At 43.4% G+C, this 22234-nt stretch overlaps 1 protein-coding gene across 1 annotated transcript in view; it reads right to left on the reverse strand.

The window, feature by feature from the left end:
• LOC108788828 (protein FRA10AC1) overlaps window positions 1–22234 on the reverse strand; it is a 45205-nt gene that overhangs the window by 20875 nt on the left and 2096 nt on the right. The window contains exons 3-8 of the mRNA XM_018558687.1: window positions 12101–12196; window positions 11963–12008; window positions 9326–9402; window positions 6069–6152; window positions 2708–2792; window positions 524–569 (exon numbers count right to left, since the gene is read on the reverse strand). Coding sequence (XP_018414189.1) covers window positions 524–569; window positions 2708–2792; window positions 6069–6152; window positions 9326–9402; window positions 11963–12008; window positions 12101–12196 — 434 coding nt within the window. The remainder of the gene's footprint in view (window positions 1–523; window positions 570–2707; window positions 2793–6068; window positions 6153–9325; window positions 9403–11962; window positions 12009–12100; window positions 12197–22234) is intronic.

Here is a 22234-nt window from a genome sequence, read left to right on the forward strand (position 1 = left end):
TATATGTTCATACAAAGACAATATGGTAGGCAATATGGTGGCTTGGAGCTCCCTCTAGTGTTCATATCAATGTAACATATGGAATTACAGAGAGAATCAAGGATGGCAGTGCAATTAAAGCAAACCGGTCACCTGCCATTCCAATAAGATTGCCCTTATTGGTCACTGAAGCATTCTTATTGAACAGGGGGTGACAGTTGGCAAGGTTTGCCCTAAAGTCAGGCCTCTAGTAATGAACAAACCAGAATGACAGGCATGGCACCAATGGACTGGAGCATAGACAATATAGATTCTATATTTTAAAGTTTTCACCCAGTGACTACAGGCCTGTAACTACTTCTATAGTAGGAAACATTATTTGAAAGTTTGAAAAATAGCATCTGCTCTAGTACAAAACCTGTGAGTGAGAACATTCTTTTCTGAATAAAATAAAACAAAACATTATATTTATATTATTCTTATCTCTCCTTATTTTTAAATGAACAAAAAGGTACAGAAATCTAAATATTATTAGCAGTAATACCTTTTCCAGAGATAACTTCTTTTTCCACTCTCCACCGGAATCCAAACTGCCAAAAACACACAAAAGATTTGTTGAAAAAATAGTGGTTGTAGTTAGCACTTATATAATAAGATAATAAAAAGAGCCTTGTGAACACTGCAGGGATCTAAAGAAACCAATCAAAAATCTCACAAATTCTAACACTGTTAATGTGATGAAAGGTCCAATCTGGTGGCTCTGAGAAGCTGTAAACTGTCTGATTAAAGAAAACCTGTACTGAGAAGTGTGGAGGCCACCATTGTGGGTTTCGAATCATTTTCTGTCCAGGTAACAACTTTCACCAGGACAAATGAAGAGGGTGAATCTCCTCAGCTGTGTCCCCACTGGGCAGACAGTAGAAAGGCATCATGGCACACTCACAAACCAGCATGTAAAACAACTTGTCTCACCACTAAGGTCAATAACAGAGGTTTGGATACACGAGCTATCGGGCCCCGTGCGTTTGTTATTGACCTTAGTGGTGAGACAATTTGTTTTACATGCTGGTTTGTGAGTGTGCCATGATGCCTTTCTACTGTTTTACTGTTCAAAGCCCATTTCGTGTGCACCTTACTGTATAACTGGTGACAAATTGTTGAGTGCGTTTGTCATTTGTTTTGCCCCACTGGGCAGACTTCCCCTCACTTGAACAGTTGTCACTGAAACAGATGTCCCTTTTGGGAGCTTGCTGTTCTACTGTTCCGGTGACAATCATATAATGATCATCATCACAGAAAGGTGAAAATGAATCTTTCCATCAGGGCTGTGATGGATTTTAGCACGCTTGCACTCTATCCAAAACAACAAAAATGTGGCTTTAAATACTTTCTAAGGACCTGTACACAAGAGCAGGATCCTGTATTAGGCCTCAGTCATAAGAACGTGCACAGCCTTACAGTATGCACATGCATGCCGCCTGTACATCTTTATGACAGGGCATGACTACTAAAGACAACATGCCGTCCTGGACTTGCACATAGGTAAAGGTACAGATGCATGCCCTTGGACATAGACAGTCTGTGCACATCTATGGAAATGAGGCCTAAAAGGAACATGTACACCAAACTTCACTGAAACCTGTAAAGCACCCTTAAGGTGAGGTTTTGGGATGGTAAACTCAGATCTTCATGAGACTGCTGACCTAATCTTTTCATACACTAGTAGATCGTTTTCCTTTAGATTTTGGGCTTACCGAAAAAAATCTAGTAGATTTCTCCACTGTATTTTCAAAAACAACGATAGGATGTATTCTTATTACAATGTTGATGTTTGTACAGGATAGAATATGCAGGGACTTTTCTTAACCCTTGTAGTACTATCCCTGCACTGCAAGGGTTAAATGCTTGTTTTTGTAGGTTGGTTTTCTAGGTTCAAAAGTAGCAAAGTTATACTCTCCCAAGCCTCCAAGCCAGCTTGCTCTTAGACTGGTCCCTTCCGTCAGTCTCCTCCGCTGCAGCGATGGAAATGTCCCACGGCGTCTTCACGCCCAATATATTATATTGGACGTGATGACTTGCAGGACATTAGACTGCTGCAGCGGAGGCGGAGTGAGACAGAATGGACCGGTCTGGGGCGAGTATAATTATTTTTGAACCTAGGCAAAAATTAGTACTTAACCCGTGCAGTACGGGGGGGGGTTGGGGGGTATCCCCACTGCAGGGGTAAAAGAGAACTATGGAGTAAGTGTTTCTCCCCATAGTTCTCTTAAGGGTTACGGGAGTAGATATACTAGCGTCCTCCCATGATCCAAAGCTCAGTATATCGTAAGCTATTGCTTGTTATATACTGAGACTGCCGCAGCCGGGACGGATCCAGACAAAGCCGTCGAGATACCCCCCAGCTGATCGAGAAGTGAGTGAGCGATGGTATGTATTCGCTCGCTTCCCGATCTACTGAGCCGACGTGTGACAGTTTCATTGATACAGGTCGGCTGGAACTATGAGGATGAGTGATTTTCACTCACCTCATAGTTCTCCTTTAAGCGCCCTCATGAAGTGGTTAATAAAAGACAAAAAAGTAAAAGAAAAAAAACAAATGCACTGTAGCAAAGAAATGGGTGGAAGATGTAAAAGAACACAACAACAGAAAGCAAAATGCACTTCTCATGGCAATCAACCACAATTTCTCTACATCTGATTTTCTACAATTCTACCCAATTCCACGAACCTTGTTCTCCTTGTATCTGCTGAGATCGGCTATGCAATATTCTTTAAATAATTTATCGTAATATTTCTTTGCAAGTCTCTTCTCCCTGTCAGCGCAGAATACAGAAAATTCCTTTATTTCGCTGAGATCAGACAAATTTTCCCATCCGCTCTTACACTGAAAATACATTTATATGGCAGTAATGTTGGAAGGAAAAAACGTTAAGCAAGAAAATCATGAATTTTTAATGAAAGCGATTAGATTTCTGTCTTTTTACGTCTAGAATGCAGTCAGTATGTTCTGTTGGGTCAGCATGAAAAAAAAAAATTAAACCCAATTTTGTCCTTTTAGTTAACTGAAAGTAGAATTGTTGACTACGTTGATTGAATTACCACCACTCTGTATTGGATCAAATATGGATTCTGGTCAAACAAATACATGGGAATTGGAAGGGGGAGGGGGGTCATCAGATGGCTTTAACTGCTATCGGGCCCCGAAGAAACAATGGTATACTGTTCACCCTCTGAACCTGTGTCTCTAGGTAATACAAGGATAACATTAAAATGAAGTCTGCAATAATATGACAGCCCAATACAATGATAATATTACAAAACTACCAAATATGTTCTGACAAAAGGCCACCTGACATGTTAGACTTTTTGCCTGAAGACCTGTCACAGGTCCCAAACGCTTTAAAAATGGCTGCCTTTATTCTCATGTGTGAATAGATGTTCAATAAAGAAATGTAGAGCAGAAACTAGCAAGCAGCAGCCTACTGGTCTACGATTTACATTTTTATTACTATGTGCCTTTTGTTGTGATGGAGTATGCCTCCATGTGGAGTGTTCTAGAGCTAGAGATTAAAAGACAGTGGGTAGAATTATATATAATGACCTTTATTTTACAGGACTGGCAAGCAAAAGGTGATCTAATGGGAGTGATGTATGTGACCTTCCCAGAAGACATATATGGCCCTGTCGGCCCTGGTCAAATCTTTGTTCATTGTTCTTTCTGAAGGTGCCCATACACCTTACAACCATCGCAAGACTTTTGTCTTGCGATGGTTGTAAGGTAATTTAAAAAACGTACGATCTGCCCATCTTGGAAAGGCAGATCGGGCTTCCGATGACTGCAATGCATCCAGCTTGCGCACACCGGCCCGTGCGGCATTTGTCTTACGAGCAGGCGACAGATCCGCCGAGAATCGTACGATTCTCGGCAGGTTTTCGAGCCTGCTCGTAAGACAAAAGACGTGCAACCGTACAGTAGAAACGGTCGCACGCCTTCCATAAATCTGCCGATAATCGTACAATCGCGGGATTTCCCGTGATTATCGTACGATAATCGGCAGATGTATGGGCACCTTGAGTCAAGGCATACAATCTATGCAGCAGGTTAGATACAAGCCTAACTTATGATGTCAGAAAAGGAGATGTATGAACTGGTATTTCTACATTTACTCTGTTAGTCATGGAGGGGAAGTGTTTTGTGCCCACTGTTGCTGCAGTTTCTTTGTGCCACAACACTGGACAAATACATAAAATATTTTGCTTAGATGGGCAATTCTAATAGAAGAGCTGGCTGTTGTAGTAGAGCAATGCACGGAGAGTAAGACATATATGAAGTGCTGTGGAACACTTCATATGGTCCTATGTGTCAAAGTGGGCCCTCTAAAGTGAAAGGATAGGTCCTAGTTAGTGATGTGCAAAGGCTTGGTGCACACCCAAGCCCACACAGAACCGTCAGTGACACATTTCCCTCCCGGCCCAATCAGTTGGAGCTGGTGTAATCCCTGCCCCTTTGTTACATGTGGCTTGGGGAAGGAAAATGCCCCAACCGCAACTGTCTAGCCTCGGAGGAGATGTGCCACTGACAGTTTTGTGCACATCACTAGTCCAGCGAACAACCACTTTCATACATGTGACCTAGATAAAGCTCTAAGAAGCCTTCCAGTCTAGAAAGCAGGTAAGGCTGTGATTGAATGATTGTGTTAACCCTTTCGCTGCCACCGAAGCAAAGCTTACGTCGTTGGCAGCGGGCCCGTTTAAACAAACTCCCAATCCCGTTTCCAAATCATAAAGCCAGCTATTGGATTCTGGCAGCTTAGCTGCCGTCAGATCGCTTCTACGGGACAATTCTGGCAGGTCAGCTGTCGTCAGATCGCTTCTTTGGGCCGGTACAGTGCCCGCCCCTCCCCCTACACCGTTGCCATATTTCCCCGACTCTGCGGGCCCGGGACCAGCATGCCGGGTGCCAGCGGGAAGATGGGGAGGAGAGCAGTGAACTTCCATTTTATGCAACCGGGAGCAACGCGTATTCCATCACTTTCGGTCCCTGAGCTGTCATTGTTTGGCTCTTGAAGCCCAGCAATGAACTATTTAAGTGTGATCTGCATTTCAATAGCTTATTTAAAAGGTGAAAGGCGATACTAGGGGTCTGTTAGACCCCAGTATCCCCTTAAAGAGGACATATCACTGCCAATATGCTATAGCAAAGAAAAAAAAAAGGTTTTAAAAATAATAACACGCGTCGGGTGCACCTACGTACGAAAACGACAATCGCGCTACACATGTTGGGTATCGCCACGTATGCCAGAGTGAGAACAATAATTCTAGTGCCAATATTTATATGTATCCCTAAACTGATGACCTGTAGGGGCTTTTAAAGCTTCATCTGTGGGCTTTTTGGGGTACTGAATCTTGTCGCCGTTTCACGGACGCACACAATTTTCAACCTGGACATGTTGGATATCTATTTACTTGTCGTAACCTCATCTTTTATATTCTACAAAATATGGTTTGTGTTTTGAGGCACTAAAATTAACTTTAGTTTATTTTTCACTACATTTTTGGTTTGATAAAGAGTTGCACTAATATCGTGCAACATAAAAATTTTCAACTGCCAACATTTTATTCTACAAGGTCTCGGCTTTCAGAAAATGTATAATGTTTGGGATACAGGGCACACAAGAGAGATGTACAAGCAATTCACATACAGATGGAGCTCAGTCACCGCACAGCAGCCCACACTGGACTCCAGGCTGAGCAACATCCACCCCAGTTCTTGTGAGGTGGGAAAACTGGGTGGATCTTAAAAACGATGCCGTACCACAATGCAGGCGTTCCAGTGCGGTGTGACTTAGGTCACAACTTAATGATCAAGGATCAATACGGCTCCTGAGGTTTCACAGGTTGAGAACCACCGGTCTAGAGGGTGATGAGAAATATCAGTGAAGTCTGTATACAATAGAGAGAAATAAACAAAATGCACTGCCTTGGAAAATCAATGTTTTTGGTCCTCACCCCAGATAAACACGTGTTGTGGGCTGTAGTTTAATTTTAGACACATCTATATTTTAACATTGACATCAGGGTTAATTTACCAAGTCATTTCCTCTTCATCTTCCTCCTGCCAAAGGAATCTGTGGTTTTCTTGAATGACATCCAAGTCCGTCTTACGTTCTCCCCTGCCAACCAGAAGGGCACATCATTAACAAAGAAGTAAAATGTATTGTCTACAAACACCGCTGATAGAGTACTCAATAAGAGCCCATTCATATCAATTTCTGCCACAATAAGTGCAGATCTGACTACAGGAGCAAAAGGTTAAACCAGGGGCCAGCAACCTTTTCCACATCAAGTGCCCTTTTTACAAACATCAGACAACCAGCATGCCAGTGAACAATAGCAAAGTTAGCTTTCCTTCTTTGTACTCATCGGTTGTACTGCTAATGGCAGTTATTGTACACATCAACCCTAGATCAGCCTAATTTCTGTACCTTCAGATCAGCCCCAAATCATGCACATTCACACCCCAAATCAGCCCTTATGCATGCACCTTTAGACCTCAGAACAGCCCCAATTTGTGCACCTTTAGATGTCAGATCTGCCCAAATGCATGCATGCACTTTAGACTGCAGATAAGCAACAATATATGAATGCACTTCAGACCTCAAATCAGCCCCAACAGGCATGGCATTCAACCTAGCCCAAAAGTAGGCTGTACACAAAGCCTCCAGTTGTACTTTTTTCTAGGCCTAGCTAATTTATAACATTTTTATGGGAGGATGGGCAAGCTGGCATACTTGATATCATCTGACATGACCCTGGTGCACTTAACATCATCTGACTTGATCTGGTTCCTACCCACTGATGACTGTCGGCAGATTCCCCATGTATGAGTTGATCACTAGGTGCCCTGTTCAATTATATGGCTAGATCCATACCTGGGTGGATAAGGAACAAAGACAGTAGGGCTGCAACAACTAATCGACATAATCGATTATAATCGATTATTGAAAAAGTTGTCAACTTTTTCAATAATCGATTAATCGGCTTCCGATCAGTTGGCCCTGTTCACAGCTCCACACGCTGTGCGCCGCACCTCCTCCCCACCTCACTCTCGCCGCTGCCAGACCCGCTCGCATCCACGCTACACACACCGCACCTCCTCCCCGCCTCACATTTCCTGCCCATCCACGATCGGCAAGGCACGCGGGGAGATGTAGTAAGGAGGAGCAGGGGTGGGGGGATGACAGCCGCTGATAGACAGGTCCAATCTCAGAAGCAAGTTGCTGGAAGACTGGTCAGGTAAGCCTGCACTTTCCCACACATGGTGCTCTATAATGTATTGCTGGGATTTTTATTTCTCTATAGCTGATGGTACATTGTACTGTACATTATACATAGGAATACAAATACCAGCAATGCATTATACACTGTATGTATAATGTATTGCTGAGATTTGTTGTACTCTATAGCTGGTGATATTCTGCATTGCGCTGTATAGACGACTACAAGTCCCAGCAATAATACATTATACAGCGCAATGCGGAATACCACCAGCTATAGAGGACTACAACAAATCCCAGCAATAGTACATTATAAAGTGGTACAATGCTAAATACCACCAGCTATACAGGACTACAAAACCCAGCAATAGTAAATTATACAGCGCAATGCAGAATGCTGCCAGCTATTATGTACTATTGCTGGGATTTGTTGTATTCCTCTATAGCTGGCGGTGTTCTGCATTGTGCTGTATAATGTGCTTTTGCTGGGTTTTGTAGTCCTCTATAGCCGGTGCCATTCTGCATTCATTACTGTATAATTTTACACTTTCCATTTCACAATATTGCACACCACACTATCTTTTTTTTCTTTTTTACTTCCACCGCTCCAAGCTTGCTCCTGTGATGGACTACAACCTCAATACAAACTAGTAGTCCCATCACTGGAGCAATTTTTTAAACTTTATTTTAATTGTTTATCCGATTAACCGAACTTAATAATCGGCCAACTAATCGATTTTGAAAATAATCGTTAGCTGCAGCTCTAAAAGACAGGAATTGCAAAACATAGGTGACAGCTTAGCTCCAGCACATCTGTGCCATGCTCTCACTCGCAAACCACTGCAGATTTCTCATTACAAGGACCAAAGAATAAAGAAACAGACAAGGTTATTCACAAAAGGGTGTCGAGGTTGGAGAAGGCAGGAGAAGTGAACAATCTAGGACAACATAGCTGCACTGGAAAGTGAGCTGAATTGGAGAATTTTTCTAAATCAGCTATTTTGGCCTAGATTGTTCACTTCTCCTGCCTTCTCCAAACTCTTCACCCTTTTGTGAATAACCCTGATATAACCCTATATGTCTGTGGTACATCAGCTGGTAAAAGTCATTTTGTAGAAGCCAAAATATTGGTAGAGAAAGGAACAGGATATAACAAAATGGCCCCTTTAGGGTGGATGACTGGCTATATTAGTGCAGAGTGGCAATGCCCACGATCGCTGACTGCTTCCACGGACATCATGTAAGTGGGTGCGCCAGGCTCTGTAATTCACAGCCTAGGGAGCTGTCAATTAAAGACAAAACATTTTAGTGCCAGCAGAAAGAGCATTGCATGCCCACCCTGGCACGGGTGTCAGGGGTTGCCAACCCCCGGGTTAAACTGCCTTCTAAATATTGTCCGATTTCTTTTTAAAGTGACCCTGCCACCAGGTGATATATTGCAGGCTGAATATATCATTAGAATGTAGGAAAGTAGCACTTACTAAAGCTCCTATTAGCTTGCTAATTCATTTCCATATTTGTCATAACTCTCTTCAACTTTCAACACTTCTGGGAGTGTCAGAGGGATTCTCAACCTGACAGCAGCAGTTGCTCCAAAGTTTCCCCCCGACATCACAAAGGCTGCTGACCTATGCCTGGGAGGAAGCCTTGTGCTCGGTAAACCGCTGTAATCACCATACAGAGGCTGTGTGCAGACTATGCCCCAGTAGTAGCCGAGAGTAAATGGATTCCAAGATTGTAAGCTCTCACGAGCAAGGCCATCCAAACCCTGCTTACTGAAATTGTTCTGTAACTGTACTTTCTCCCCCATTTTGTAAAGCACTGTGCAAACTGTTTTGCGTGTTAAACTCTGCCTGTGTTGAGCATTATAAGCCTCTTACATACATACGACTATCATACATTCTAATGGTATAGTCTTGCCTGCAAAGTGTCAGAGAATCTCATTTGGTTTCTCCCCTGGAGCTTAACCCAAATATGTAGGGAAATGTAAATATATAAAACACCTTCTATATGAAGAAGGCCAAGCTGTACACCACATATCTGTGACATCAGTAAATTAATGGACTTACTTTGGGAGTTTGAAGTCTTCCAGTTTTCCTCCATAATACAATATGTAATCGTTCACAAACTTTTGATGTCTGGCAAACTGCAACATTTGTGGTTAATTTTAATAACATTGCTTTAATGAATAATAATTATTTGAATAACATTTTTCTTTCAGACAAATAACACAACACTGAAGCAATCAACAGATATACAGTATAAAGGCGACCCATCATTGTTCCAAAAGCTTGATTTCTTAAAGAGCATGTATTAACCAGGCTACATATACATATATGTTTATACCAGGGGTGGACACATTTATAAGGCGTTCAGGAGCTAGTCTTTCCAATCCATGAGCCAGCAGGATTTTTTTGGGGAGCCAGCTCAAAAACTAGAGAAAACCCAGCTGTAATTTTTAAGGAACATTGGCTACTTGGCTTCTGGGATTTGTCCAGCCCTGGTTTATAGATACATATACAGTGGAATGCAAAAGGAGCGTCTACAACACAACAGTGCCAAATTCAAAAGCTTCTGCATTGTACACTGGAACCTCACTTTAAATGGCCCAGCCCATGTATGCGACCAGCCCACACATAAAGAGAACAGTTTGGCGACCTCAAGCGGACTGTACACTGAGTGAATTTAGGTCGGTTCTTTATGAGCCCGCCGAAAGCCGTTCAGTGGATGGCCTTTAAACCTTTTGTCCAACATCCTTCGATCAGTCAATCAGCTGCCATCGTTGTTCAGATATTCTGACAGCAGCACACCCACCGCTGTCAAAAAACAATTGCGCAGCAGGCTGTTTAGCACGGATGGGGGAATCTATTCTATTTTTTCATACTACTCGCAGTTTTGATTAAATAAAAAAAAAACAGAACGGCGTATGGCCAGCTTTAGTCTACCGGGCTCCTCTGCTAAGCGTAAGACAGAAAGCTGGATGAACCCTCTGAACTTTTCCATTTTTTTATTAAACGTGGGATTTGTCAAAAACCAGCTTGTTTATTTGGAAGTGAAGACGAAGAACGGTAATCTGATCCCAGGCCTACGGTGAGCTCATCCTAATCTGGACAACATTATTTAATAACAGGATATGATGTCATCTTTATGTTACAAATTAGGAACACATTTTATGGCTATTTTTACATTTCCTATTGCTGAAAATTACAGCTACTTTCACAAGGCTTCAAATCGACAACACAAATCAGATGCTAAAGCAAAAAGTTATAACTTGCCTACATACCCAGACATATAAAAACTGCCATTGACAGAGGGAGTGCTTAATGTCTACAGTAATAAAAAAAAAAAAAAATTAGTTTGTTTGCAGAGATGCAGCGAGTCCAAGAATTGAATAACCCCAAATCTTCATTTACCTGCAAATCTCCATGCTATCCAGCAAACTCTGCAGCTTTATTAAAGATCCTCTGCAGGGCGCCCTCTCCTTGTGAAGAAAGTTATACTTCACTAAGTCTGTCATCCGGGTCCCTAGCCAGCACCACTGGGGTGTGGGGGACCACTTACCCAGCACTACAGATGTTGTTGATACGACCTGTCCCCTACAGTCCAATTGTGCTGGTGTCACTCCTCTTCTGGACACTAACAGGACCCCAAAACTGGATAGCCAATAGGAAGGGTCCATGTCATGTAGGCAGTGTAAAAAGGACCCTCTCTAATGTAAATAAAGGACCAGAGGACTGGAGTGTGTCACATGACCATGGGTTTAGGCAAAATATAAGGGCACTCAGCTAAGTGTTTTTTTTAAAGGCAGTTGGAGGAGGTGGGTGAGGGTTAATATTATCATGGAGATCAGCCTTAAAGTGTATGTAAAGACTAAGAAGAAATATCCTGTATTAGCTCATATATTGTACCGATTTTCTAGCCATCCTGTAAACAAAGACACACGTCCCCATATCTATGTGCTTATTGTACACTTACCATCTGAAACTCGCTTCTATTTTCATTTCATTTTATTCAGAATACGTGTCTGACATGAACTTGATCGGGGTTCTTATCCATACTGGATCTATTTTAATGTATGAACATTAGGTATAGATGTAGCAGACTTCACTGCATTTGCTTAGGCTTTCAGATTCCTAGACACATGGAGGGGAATTTATCAAAACTGGAGCAGACAAAACCTGGAGCAGCTGTGCATGGCAACCAATCAGCTTCTCTCTTCAGTTTGTGCACTTAAAATTTGAAAATAGAAAAGAGAAGCTGATTGGTTGCCATGCAAAGATGCTCCAAATTTTGTCTGCTCCAGGATTGATAAATTCCCCTCATGGAGTTTGAGGTTTGATGTATGATATTTGGACTATAATAAATATTATATTTATATTGAAGATTATGATACAAGGTGCTGTTCACAAAAGTTTTTTTTATATATACATACACACATACATTTACACAAACACATACAAGTGATCATGCAGTCATGTTGCTGCCAACCACTTTCTTAGAAGACTATTTTTTTCGTTTACTATAGTTTCCTGAATCCCTAGAATGTCTACAGAACGAGCAATTTTTTCTCTCAACATCTTAAATAGGGCTTTGTAGAATAAATAACAATTACATTTCATGTCACAACACAGGCGGCGGAGGGTTTAATGAAGACACTGGAACGAACAATTATTTGACTAGATGATAGGACGGCAGACAAAGGATACGGCATCCATGGATATTAGATGAAATCGCTGGTTTCGTGCCTCCTCTCTATTTGTGTGGAAATGAAGAAACATGTTAGTTTGCAGAGTGCAGGCCGTAATTATAGCATTACATAAAGATAATACCATAGTGTTCTCTACCTGTCCCATTCCTCGGCTGCAACCCGCTTGTGTGCCACCTTCCCATGTCTCTCTTTCTGGAATGGCTTCTTAACCAAAGCTTCATCTTCTTTACTGCTGTAGTGAGACAAATGGGGAGAAGTCAATACTGAATGATTCATGGGAATAAAACACCAACAAGTATAACTAAACTGCCTATGCTGGGAGAATGCAAATCTTCCTTCTTTAAGGCTATTCACATTTGGGAAGAGATCGGCCTGTCTTATGTATGTGCTGGGAGCTGCTGCTCTTTCTTGTATGACCCCTCCTAAGAAAAGGGGATCGGTGAGGCCGCACTAACATAGCTGGAAAATTTTTGACCAACACAGATCGCTTTCGATTTTGAAAGTGCTGATTATTGCCTCTAGGGTAACATGAAGATGGCCTGATTTTCTCTCTAGGAAACAGATCAATGAGGCGCTGGGAGTGGAAAAGTGCCAAACAAACTGTGAAAGAGTCCAAAATGCTTTACAGCAGAACTCTGGGGAAATTCTTTCTTAACCCTTGCAGTGGGGCTACCCCGGCACTGCAAGGGTTAAGTGCTCATTTTTGTCTAGATTCAAAAACAAAGTTATTCTGACCCAATCTTCTAAAACCCTGCTTGTTGTTAGACCAGTCCCTTCTGACTTGCTCCCCCTCTGCTGTGGTGGTCTAAGTCCCTGTGAGTCATCACATTCTATAAACGGTGTATAGCTTGTGAGGACAACAAGTGATATACCATTGCTGCAGCAGAGGAGGAGGCAGGCGGAAGGGATCGCTCTAAGAGCAAGCCGACTCGGAGGATCGGGCGAGTGTAAATTTTTTATTTTTGAATCTAGGAAAAAAATGAACGCTTGACCCTTGCAGTGCGAGGATAGCCCGACTGCAAAGATTAAGAAAAATGTTCTCTGGAGTTCTGCATTAATTGTTCATAAAATGATCATATACAACAGCCAATGTATTTCCTGGGCCAAACACACTCCTCCTTCATCAAGGATCACAAATGTTGACACTGTTTAGATGCCAGATGGATCTGTAGTATTCTGCTCAGAGAGGTTTCAAAAGGAGCAGATAATGCCAGTGTTATCAGCCGCTGTACAATCTGCCCTTTAAAACCAAGTTTTGCAGCAACTGGTAACTAGGGACGCACCAATACCGTTTTTTCCGTATCGAGTACCGATATTTACCTTTCGGTATTCGCCCTTACAGAGTACCGATCTGCAAGCATGGAGCCGGCTTCCCGGCCAATCAGGAAGCCAAGCGGTGTGTCATTACCCGCCACCCGGCTCCATGCTGTTTGGCCGCCTCGATGCGGAATGGCCAGAAAGCCAGCTTCTCAGCCAATTAGCATCGAGCCGGCTTCCCGCATTGAGACGGCCAAACAGCATGAAGCTGGCTTCCCGATTGGCTGGGAAGGTGGCTCCATGTTCCCTGGCGGCACTGCTGGTCAGAGGAAATCTCCCTCTGACTGGAGGTTCCGGTATTGGCGGCAAGTATCGGAGCATTTGGGTGAGTTTGAGTACTTGCTTAAATCCTCGGGATCTGTGCATCCCTACTGGTAACACTGGAATAATCTGCCCCTTTGAAACCACTCCGAGCAGAATATTACAAATCTATCTGCTATGCACAGTAAAAAGTTCTAACCCCAGAAATGCCCCTTCTACTGGGTAGTTGTATCTGCCCATCCAGTACGTTCTGTTTTTAAAGTTGCATGTATATAGGGCCTTTGGATACACGCAGAGCTTGCAAGAATATCCAGAGCTGCCTTGGCATCAGTGAAACGAGGCACATTTGAAGCTTTTCCCCAGAAAAGATGCACATCCTGTTAACTGCACCAAAAATGTGGAAAAGTGAAATCTTTCCCCCCCCCCTTTTATACACACTGTACAAAATATATACAAGTGAACTGAAAGGTGCTGCCATGCAGAAAAAGGGTGGGAAAAAAATAAGTAACAGGAGGTGGCACTAAATAGCCCTTCCTTGCACAAAATCCTAAAATTGTAATGCACAATAAAATAAGAATTTATTTACATCTTCTTCTTTGCACTATATGGTTTTCTCCAAAATACAGGTGTAGTAAACGTAACATTTTAGCCCTCTATAAAGCTGGCTATACACTGGATGGCCCTGTCTGCCAGTTCCCACACAACATCCTTCATTGAAGGAGATGGGCAGTAATAGGTTAGCCGGGCACCTACAACTTCCGATGAGATGCAGGTGCTGTTCAAGTACTTTGAAAGCCAGTGGGACCAGCTGTCAAAATACAATAGCCGCAGCGTTTCAGGTTTAGCGTGGATAGAGGAATCTGTTCGATTTTTTTCCATTCAGCTGCAGCTGAACAAATACAAAAATAAATAAATCTAAGAATGTATACAAAGCCTAAGGCTCTCTCAAACATTTCTGATTAGATAATCAGACGAGCCGCACACAGCTCAGATGGAGTCCTTTCTTTGTTGCTGAGAAACAGCCTACAAGCTATATCCTCATATCTGCTATTTTCCTTCCATAATTAGAAAGCAGATTTAATTTTCTGACTGAATAAACATATTAATATAATTGATGGGTACAATAAGCAAAAGTTATTTATGAGGCTTTCAGAGAAGCAAGCCAAAAGATCTCCGAGGTGCATTAACAACCACATAGCTAATTATGAAATCTTCAGGGACCTGACACCACAAAAGCTCGGAATCACGTTCAGGTACACAGTTTTTCCTTAAAGGGACCATAGTCCTTTCTTCCTTCCCGACCTTTTAAGATTATTATTATACAGGATTCACACTGATCTGCCATAACATTATGACCACTGAGAGGTAAAGGGAAGAACATGAATTATCTGGTGACAATGGCACCTGGAAGTTGGCGGGATATACTGTATTAGGCAGAAAGTGAACATTTTATCCCTGAAGTTGATGTGGCAGAACAAAAATTGGGCAAATGCAAGCATTTTGAGCAACTTTAACAAAGGCCAAATTGTGATGTCTAGACCACTGGGTCAGAGCAACTCCAAAACTGTAGCTCTTGTGGGATGTTCCTGGTCCACAGTGGTCCGGACCAACCAAAAGTGGTTTAACCTCATTGGCGGTATTCCCGAGTGTAGTTCGAGTGTAGCTACACTCGGGAATATCCCACAGTATTTACTTAATTTGTCCCTCGAGCCGTGCGGTGTCCTCCGGCCGGCGCCGGCATCTGTCTTCCGGGTTCAGTCCCTTCCGAGCTGACGTGTCGCATGGGGGCGGAACCGGCGGGAAATTTAAAAAAAATACGGAAAAAACGAAGAAATAAAATAACGAAAAAAATCCGAAAAAAAAATTGCGCCGAAAAAAATTACGAAAATCAAAATAATCATACCGCCAGGGAGGTTAAAGGAGAACTATGAGGTGACTGCTTTTCACTCACCTCATAGTTCTAGCCGACCCGTGACAATGAGACTGTCACAGGTCAGCTCAGTAGATCTGGAGGTGAGCGAACATATACCGGCGTTCGCTCACCTCTCGATCCTGTCACGGCTCTCTGCCGTGACAGGGGAGGGGCTGGATTCCCCCCTCCCTGCCAGCGCTGACTGTCGGATCGGACGGGGGAGGGGGCGGGTACAGCTGGCTCTGCCTCTAGATAGGCAGAGCCAGCTGTCACTCACGCAGCTGGGCGGATCTCGACATCAATGTCGGGATCCGCTTCGGCTGCGGCCTCTCAGTATACCGCGAGCTGTAGCTTGCGGTTTACTGAGCTTAGGGTAACGGGAGGACGCTAGTTTGTGTCCTCCCGTTACCCTAAGGAGAACTATGGGGAAAAGCCCTGGCTCCTTTAAGGAAGGAAAACCGGTGACAGGGTCATAGCTGGCCAAGGCTCATTGATGCAGGTGAGGAGCGAAGACTGGCCCGTGTAGTTCGATCCAATAGAAGAGCTACTGTACCTCAGACTGCTGAAAAAACTAATGCTGGTTCTGATAGAAGAGTGTCTGAGCACACAGCGCATCACAGTTTTTTTGTGTATGGAGCTGTGTAGCCACAGACCAGTCTGGGTGCCCATGCTGACCGTGTCCACAGTCAAAAGTGCCTACAATGGGCGCGTGAGCATTAGAACTGGACCACAGAGTAATAGAAGAAGGTGGCCTGGTCTGAAAAATCACTTTTTCTTTTATGCAAGATTTGGACAGTGATTGGATGTGGGACCTGAAGGAGCGTTCAGAATCCAGGGTTACACCTAGCACAATATGTTAATTACATAGTAAAGTGTTAACAAGTCAACTTACAATTAGGGCTGCAACAGCTAATTGAGTTAATGGAGTATTATCGATTAGTTGATTTGATTAGTTGAGAAGAGCGCTGCAGCAAGCGCCCACCGGGGAGTAGAGACCGCTGTGCCTCTGCATTCCCCCGCACCCACTCTTCTTCCAGCTGTAGAAAGCTGGCGGCAAGTCTCCCCATCCAGCGGCTGGCTATTGCACCAGCCCACTGCCTGCTGCCATTCAGCAAAGGGGGACCTGAAGGAGAACTTTTTCCTTGAGTTCACTCCTCTGTTGATTGACAAGAGGCAGTTGCAGGGAGCAATAGCCAGTCTGCAATTGGCTATTGCAATTTAAAATAGCCAATAGCAGGCTGGCTATTGCTCCCAGCCACTGCCTGCTATGTTTACATTCAGCTGCCTCAGCAGGCATCTGTAATTTACTAGTGAAGTAGAAAGGTGACACTAGGGATCTAATAGACCTTAATGATTGCGCCACACGTGTTATGTGATATCACCGCCAGTGTCGGAGTGCAAGCAATAATTCTAGGGCCATTAATCATTGTTAACACTAAATTAATGAAAGGTAAAAGCGTTTAAAGCATCGTCTATGGGATATTTTGGATATGGTAGTTTTTTGCGATTTAACAGGCGTACAGCAGGCTTGACATGTTCGGTGCCTATTTATCTGACGTGACCCCATCTTTTATATTTTACCAAAAAATTGGGTAATAAAAATGTTTCATAACATAACGTGGTTCATTTTCAGTACTTTTTTCATTATATAGTAAAAAATAAAAACCCCAGTGGTGATTAAATACCACCAAAAAAAAACTATCTGTCCCATAAAAATGACATAAAATTCATTTTAGTACAGCATTGGATGACTGAATAAATGTCAGTCAAATTACCTGAGCGCTGAAAACTAAAAAATGGCCTGGACAGGAAGGGGGTATAACATCCCGATCTTCAATTGGTTAAAAAGCAGAAAAGTCAAATGATGAGCAAAACAAGCCAGACAGCCAGCATTTTCACAACAGATTAGGTTTCGGGCCATAAAAGCCACTCTAGAACGTAATGCGTCAGGGTTGCCATGGCAGCATGCTTTTCCTTTCTGGCACATTTCATAAAGGAGACTTGTATATTCAAAAGAGATGACACCCATATGTTGTACTGAACAGTTCTGAAAAAAATAATTTGTTTTTAATAGTATACTCGTTCCTCGAAGCGATGACAGAATCCTGCCATGAATCATATGTGGATGAGAGATCTAATGAGTGATGCTGGGAACAGATGGAATACAAGTCTGTGTGGACTCAGCTCCAAATATTTAACACAAACTGACAGCAACACAGAACTGAGGACCAAACTAAACCCATTAAAAGGCTGCTTCTCATCTCTCATTTGGGTTACATTTCCAAGATTACATTTATGTAACCGTATTAAATGAAGTCTAAGCTTGTGTAACCATTTTGCAGCAAAATAACACCCCCTCCCTTTTTTTTTATTTTTTACTTGTAGTATAAGAGGTGTACAATCATTAATCATGAAATACTCGGGGCGATTCACTATAGCATCTGCAACACTTTTCTGGTGCCGATTCTAAGAATGTCATTTGTCAAATTCAGATTTTAATGCTATCACCGACACGTGCAACAAATTCAGGTAGTTCTTGAAAGCAACACTTTTACATTACGTCGCGGCTGGCGGCAACAAATTCGTAAAGAAATAACACCATTTAGGAGTTAAGGAATCTAGCAGTAAATAGTACCAATGTCAATTTGAAGTAATTTGTGTGGGGAGTAAGGAGTTTGTCCCTTACCCTCATGTTGTTGGTTGCTAGCTGCCCTGAGGCTCCCGATGACCTAGCAACCAATGGTGCTCAGCTGCAATGTCCTTGGTTGATAGGATGTAGGTGGCCCCAAGGCCTGCCAGCATCCTAGCAACCAGTCAGGCTGGACACACAAAATCATTGGTTGCTAGAAGGCCATCAGCTTCCTGCCAACCAGTTAAGCTGGACAAACAAAGACATTGGTTTATAGGAGCCTGCCAGAATCCTAGCAACCAATCAGGCTTGGCTGCATGATTCATACTATTTATTATCATTTCGTAAACAATTTTACACTAGTGAAGGCGCCCCATCATTTTCTGTTTTTAGGTTGTTCAGTTCCCTGACTGCTAACGGGGCTGCCTTCTATTGTGGTGGTTATTAAAGGGCAAATATGCAAATCCTGTGGCGCTGATGTGAAATGTGGTGAAAATGATGTTACCTGCACAGCATCCTTGAGTTATGTGCTACGTCATTGGTTGCTTAAGAAGCTGGTGGCCCTGAGGCATCCAGTGTCCTAGTAACCAAGCAGGCTCAGCTGCATAGCATCCTTGAGATCTGTACACAAGGGTTCGTGAAAAGTTGATGTGTGTATATGATGTACAAGAGTTTATCACATTCACCAACATTTGTTGCATGGTGGAGTAGAGACTCTTCTAAATGATGAATTCCAGGTACAAAGTCTGACTGAAAGTTAGACAAATTTTCTTCAGGCAGGCAAAAGCAGTAACTTGGTTCTGAGAACATTCGTAACCTAGACAAAGTAAACCTGTCATGAGAGACACAGGAAGGATGTGATTGCTGACTGCAGTGTAAGAATGCTAGTTATCTGGCTGTCACGATGACCCTCTTGTTTCCATGCTTTTATTCTCGCTGCCCAGAGACTGGCAATGGTTGATTTTGGTGCAAGACTACTGATGCTGAGAACCTGACGTGTTAAAACGGCAGATGCCTAGTGTTTTACTAACTAATAAAGTATTCCGGAAACTAAAGCACCCTCTTGACACTGAACTGTTCTCTACCACAAAGCTGGCCATACACCTGTAGATTATCTGCTGATTTTCTATGGTCAGATGGAAAAAGTGCAACAGATTCCTCCATCTAAGATAAACTGTGTGGATGGAGGAATCTCCCACTGGGCCAAGCTTCAGTATCTTGCTAGTCGGCCCCGCTCGCCGTCAAAATACGTGAACAATTGGATGCAGGCATTGTTTAGGTATTTTAAGAAACAGTGGGGCCGACTAGCAACATACTGAAGCTTGGCCCAGTGGGAGATTCCTCCATTCACACAGTTTAGCGTAGATGGAGGAATCTGTTGCACTTTTTCCATCTGATCATCGAAAATCTGCAGATTATCTATAGGTGTATGGCCAGCTTTACACTTAATGCCAAACAGCCTCCAGAAAAACCCTTAACACTTGCCACCTCACCCCTTCCCAACACTTAAACCAACCCATTAAGCCCGGTAAGTGAACCTGTACTTTGTGTAGAGAAAAGCGACAGGTTTACTTGTCTGCACCCCTCCACAGCTGCCTTACCTTCTATTCTCTCCGCCCACTGCCCTGACTCTGCTCTCACTTTCATTCCTGGTCACAATGGTCAGAAGGACAAATAGCAAGAGGGAACCTCTTTATCAAGAGAGCCAAACAGGGGTTCTAACCCTTCACTGATCTATCTAAACCAACATATCAAAAAAGTATTCCTTGTTTCATGTTCCGTCACTGTTCCTGAGATTGCACACACCAAGATGAGAACATAAGCTTGCCTGCGAACAACAGGCATTGCTGTAACCATTTCAGCTTTTCTGTACAGCAAGGGTAGGCAACCTTGGCACTCCGGCTGTGGTGAAACTACAAATCCCGTCATGCCTCTGCCCTTGGCAGTCGTGGCTGTAAGAGTCTTGCAATGACTCATGGGACTTGTAGTTCCACAACAGCTAGAGTGCCAAGGATGACTATTCCTGCTATACAGGCACCTCTGCATACATAGTTATGACATAATAAAAAGTTTTTATTATGTCTTGAATTGTATTGTGATTGTAATGTCTTCCTTATATTGTAAAGTGCTGCACAAACTGTTGGCGCTATATAAATCCTGTATAATAATTTGGTGTCACAGAAACAAGTGTGCACATTGGAAGAGTTCCCATCTATTCCCGATCTGGTGGCAACTCACAATTTGGGATTTTCCCTCACGGTCAATCTTGGTAACCATGGTCACCAGATCAAATTGAGAGGGTGAATCATTGATGCTGTAATCAACATCGCTTTCACTCCCTGAGCAGTACTGTTGATGATAGCGTTTATGGGTGTGCGTGGGAGAGCTGGGCTGCTTCTTGAGTGTGAGAATCTCCTATGTGCTGCCAGTACAGAGCTTTTTTTTAACTCTTGCTGCAGTACCTACCAGATAAAAGGAAAAACAACAGGTGTATTTATTACTGTATGTGAAGTCTGATTGTATTACAGTAATAAAGGAGGTTTATTAGAACACTACTTTGAAATGCTTAGAATGTTCAATGGAGACCTTATCTTTTGAGTACTATTATGTGAGTCATTTTCACTCTCCATCAAAGTTTCAATTTTGGGTGCGTATTATTTGATCTGGAAACAGAGGTGGTCCTTTCATTTGGCACACGCTGCACGGAACTCACACAAGCTGGCCGCACTGCTCAGCTACAGATTCAACTGCAGGCACAACTTGTAATCTAACTATAGTGGACTCTAGGGATGGTCGACTCTCGATGTTCGAGTCGAGCAACAGTTCCACTCGAACATCGGTAGTTCATGTGTTCAGTGAACACACGAACTATCAGGGCGTTCGGCGGGCTGTCCGCCCACCAAGCACCCCACAAGGCACTGCGCACCGCACAGTGCCTTGTGAAGCCCTGATTGGGTAAAGCAATGCCTCTGCAGTGCAAGACTTTACCCAATCACAACATAGAGAACTGTGACAGCCATGACTGGGCAAAGTAATAATGACTTTGACCAATCATGGCTCACACAGCTAAGTCCTGTCAGGTGGTGGACAAATGTAAACAGTTGGGAGGGATGTCACCACTAGCTCCCCCAATTGTTTATATTTTGAAGGCATCACTTTTTTTTTATTTCGTCGAGTCATCATGGACAATGCTGGACGTCGTGATTGACCCTAGGATTACGTCGGTGGATCAGTTTTTTTTTTAAATAAAAGACTGTCAAAAACATGTCTTTTGTTTTTTTTCCAATTAAAAGGAGATCTATGAGGTGAGTGATTTCCACTCATCCTCAGTTAGAGCCGACCTGTGACAAAGAATCTGTCACAGGTCCGCTCTATCAATCCGGAAGTGAACAGAAACATGCAGCCGTTCCGCTCACTTCCCAATCATCTCCCTGCAGTGAGCGGTGACTGTCAGTCACCACTCCCCGCAGGGATTCCCCCCTCCCCTCTCCATTCCTCCAGCGCTTGAGTGGAGGAACTAAAGGGGGAGGGGGCGGGCACAGCTAGCTCTGCCTCTAGATAGGCAGAGCCCGCTGTCACTCACACAGCTGGGTGGATCTCGACAGTATTGTCAGGACCCGTCCTGGCTGTGGCCCATGATATACTGAGCATTGGGTCATGGGAGGTTAGTATATGTAAAGAGAAGTATGGTGAAAACACTTACCTCAGTGTTCTCTTTTAAAGGATTTTTTTCAAAAGTCTGGCGTATTTAAAAAAAATTGATTTAACCGTTTAGTGAATGGGTAGGGGTATAAGTTCCCCTTATTCACAGGGGAGGGGAGTGCATCTGGGTGCCCCTTGTGAATAAGCCCCCTGCACCCCCACAACCGACACCCCAGGGCTTGTGGGGAAGAGGCCTTTGTCCCGATGGGGACAAGGTGCATGGGGACAAGGTGCTTTTTTAGGGACGACCCTGGAAAAGCACCCTCCCAGTGGTGAGGGCATGTGGCCCGGGATGGGAGGGAATGGGGGAGCCACTCGCTTGTCTCCCCCTCCCCCTTTCCTGTCAGGCCTGTGCTCGGATCAAGGGTCTAGTATGGAATTTTAGGAGGGACCCCATATCCCAGCCCTCCTTAAAATTCCTACCAGACCTTAAAGGCCTGGCATGACTT

This window comes from Nanorana parkeri, unplaced genomic scaffold, assembly GCF_000935625.1.
Source record: "Nanorana parkeri isolate BGI_ZX_2015 unplaced genomic scaffold, ASM93562v1 scaffold353, whole genome shotgun sequence".
In the NCBI taxonomy this organism is placed as follows: Eukaryota; Metazoa; Chordata; class Amphibia; order Anura; family Dicroglossidae; genus Nanorana; species Nanorana parkeri.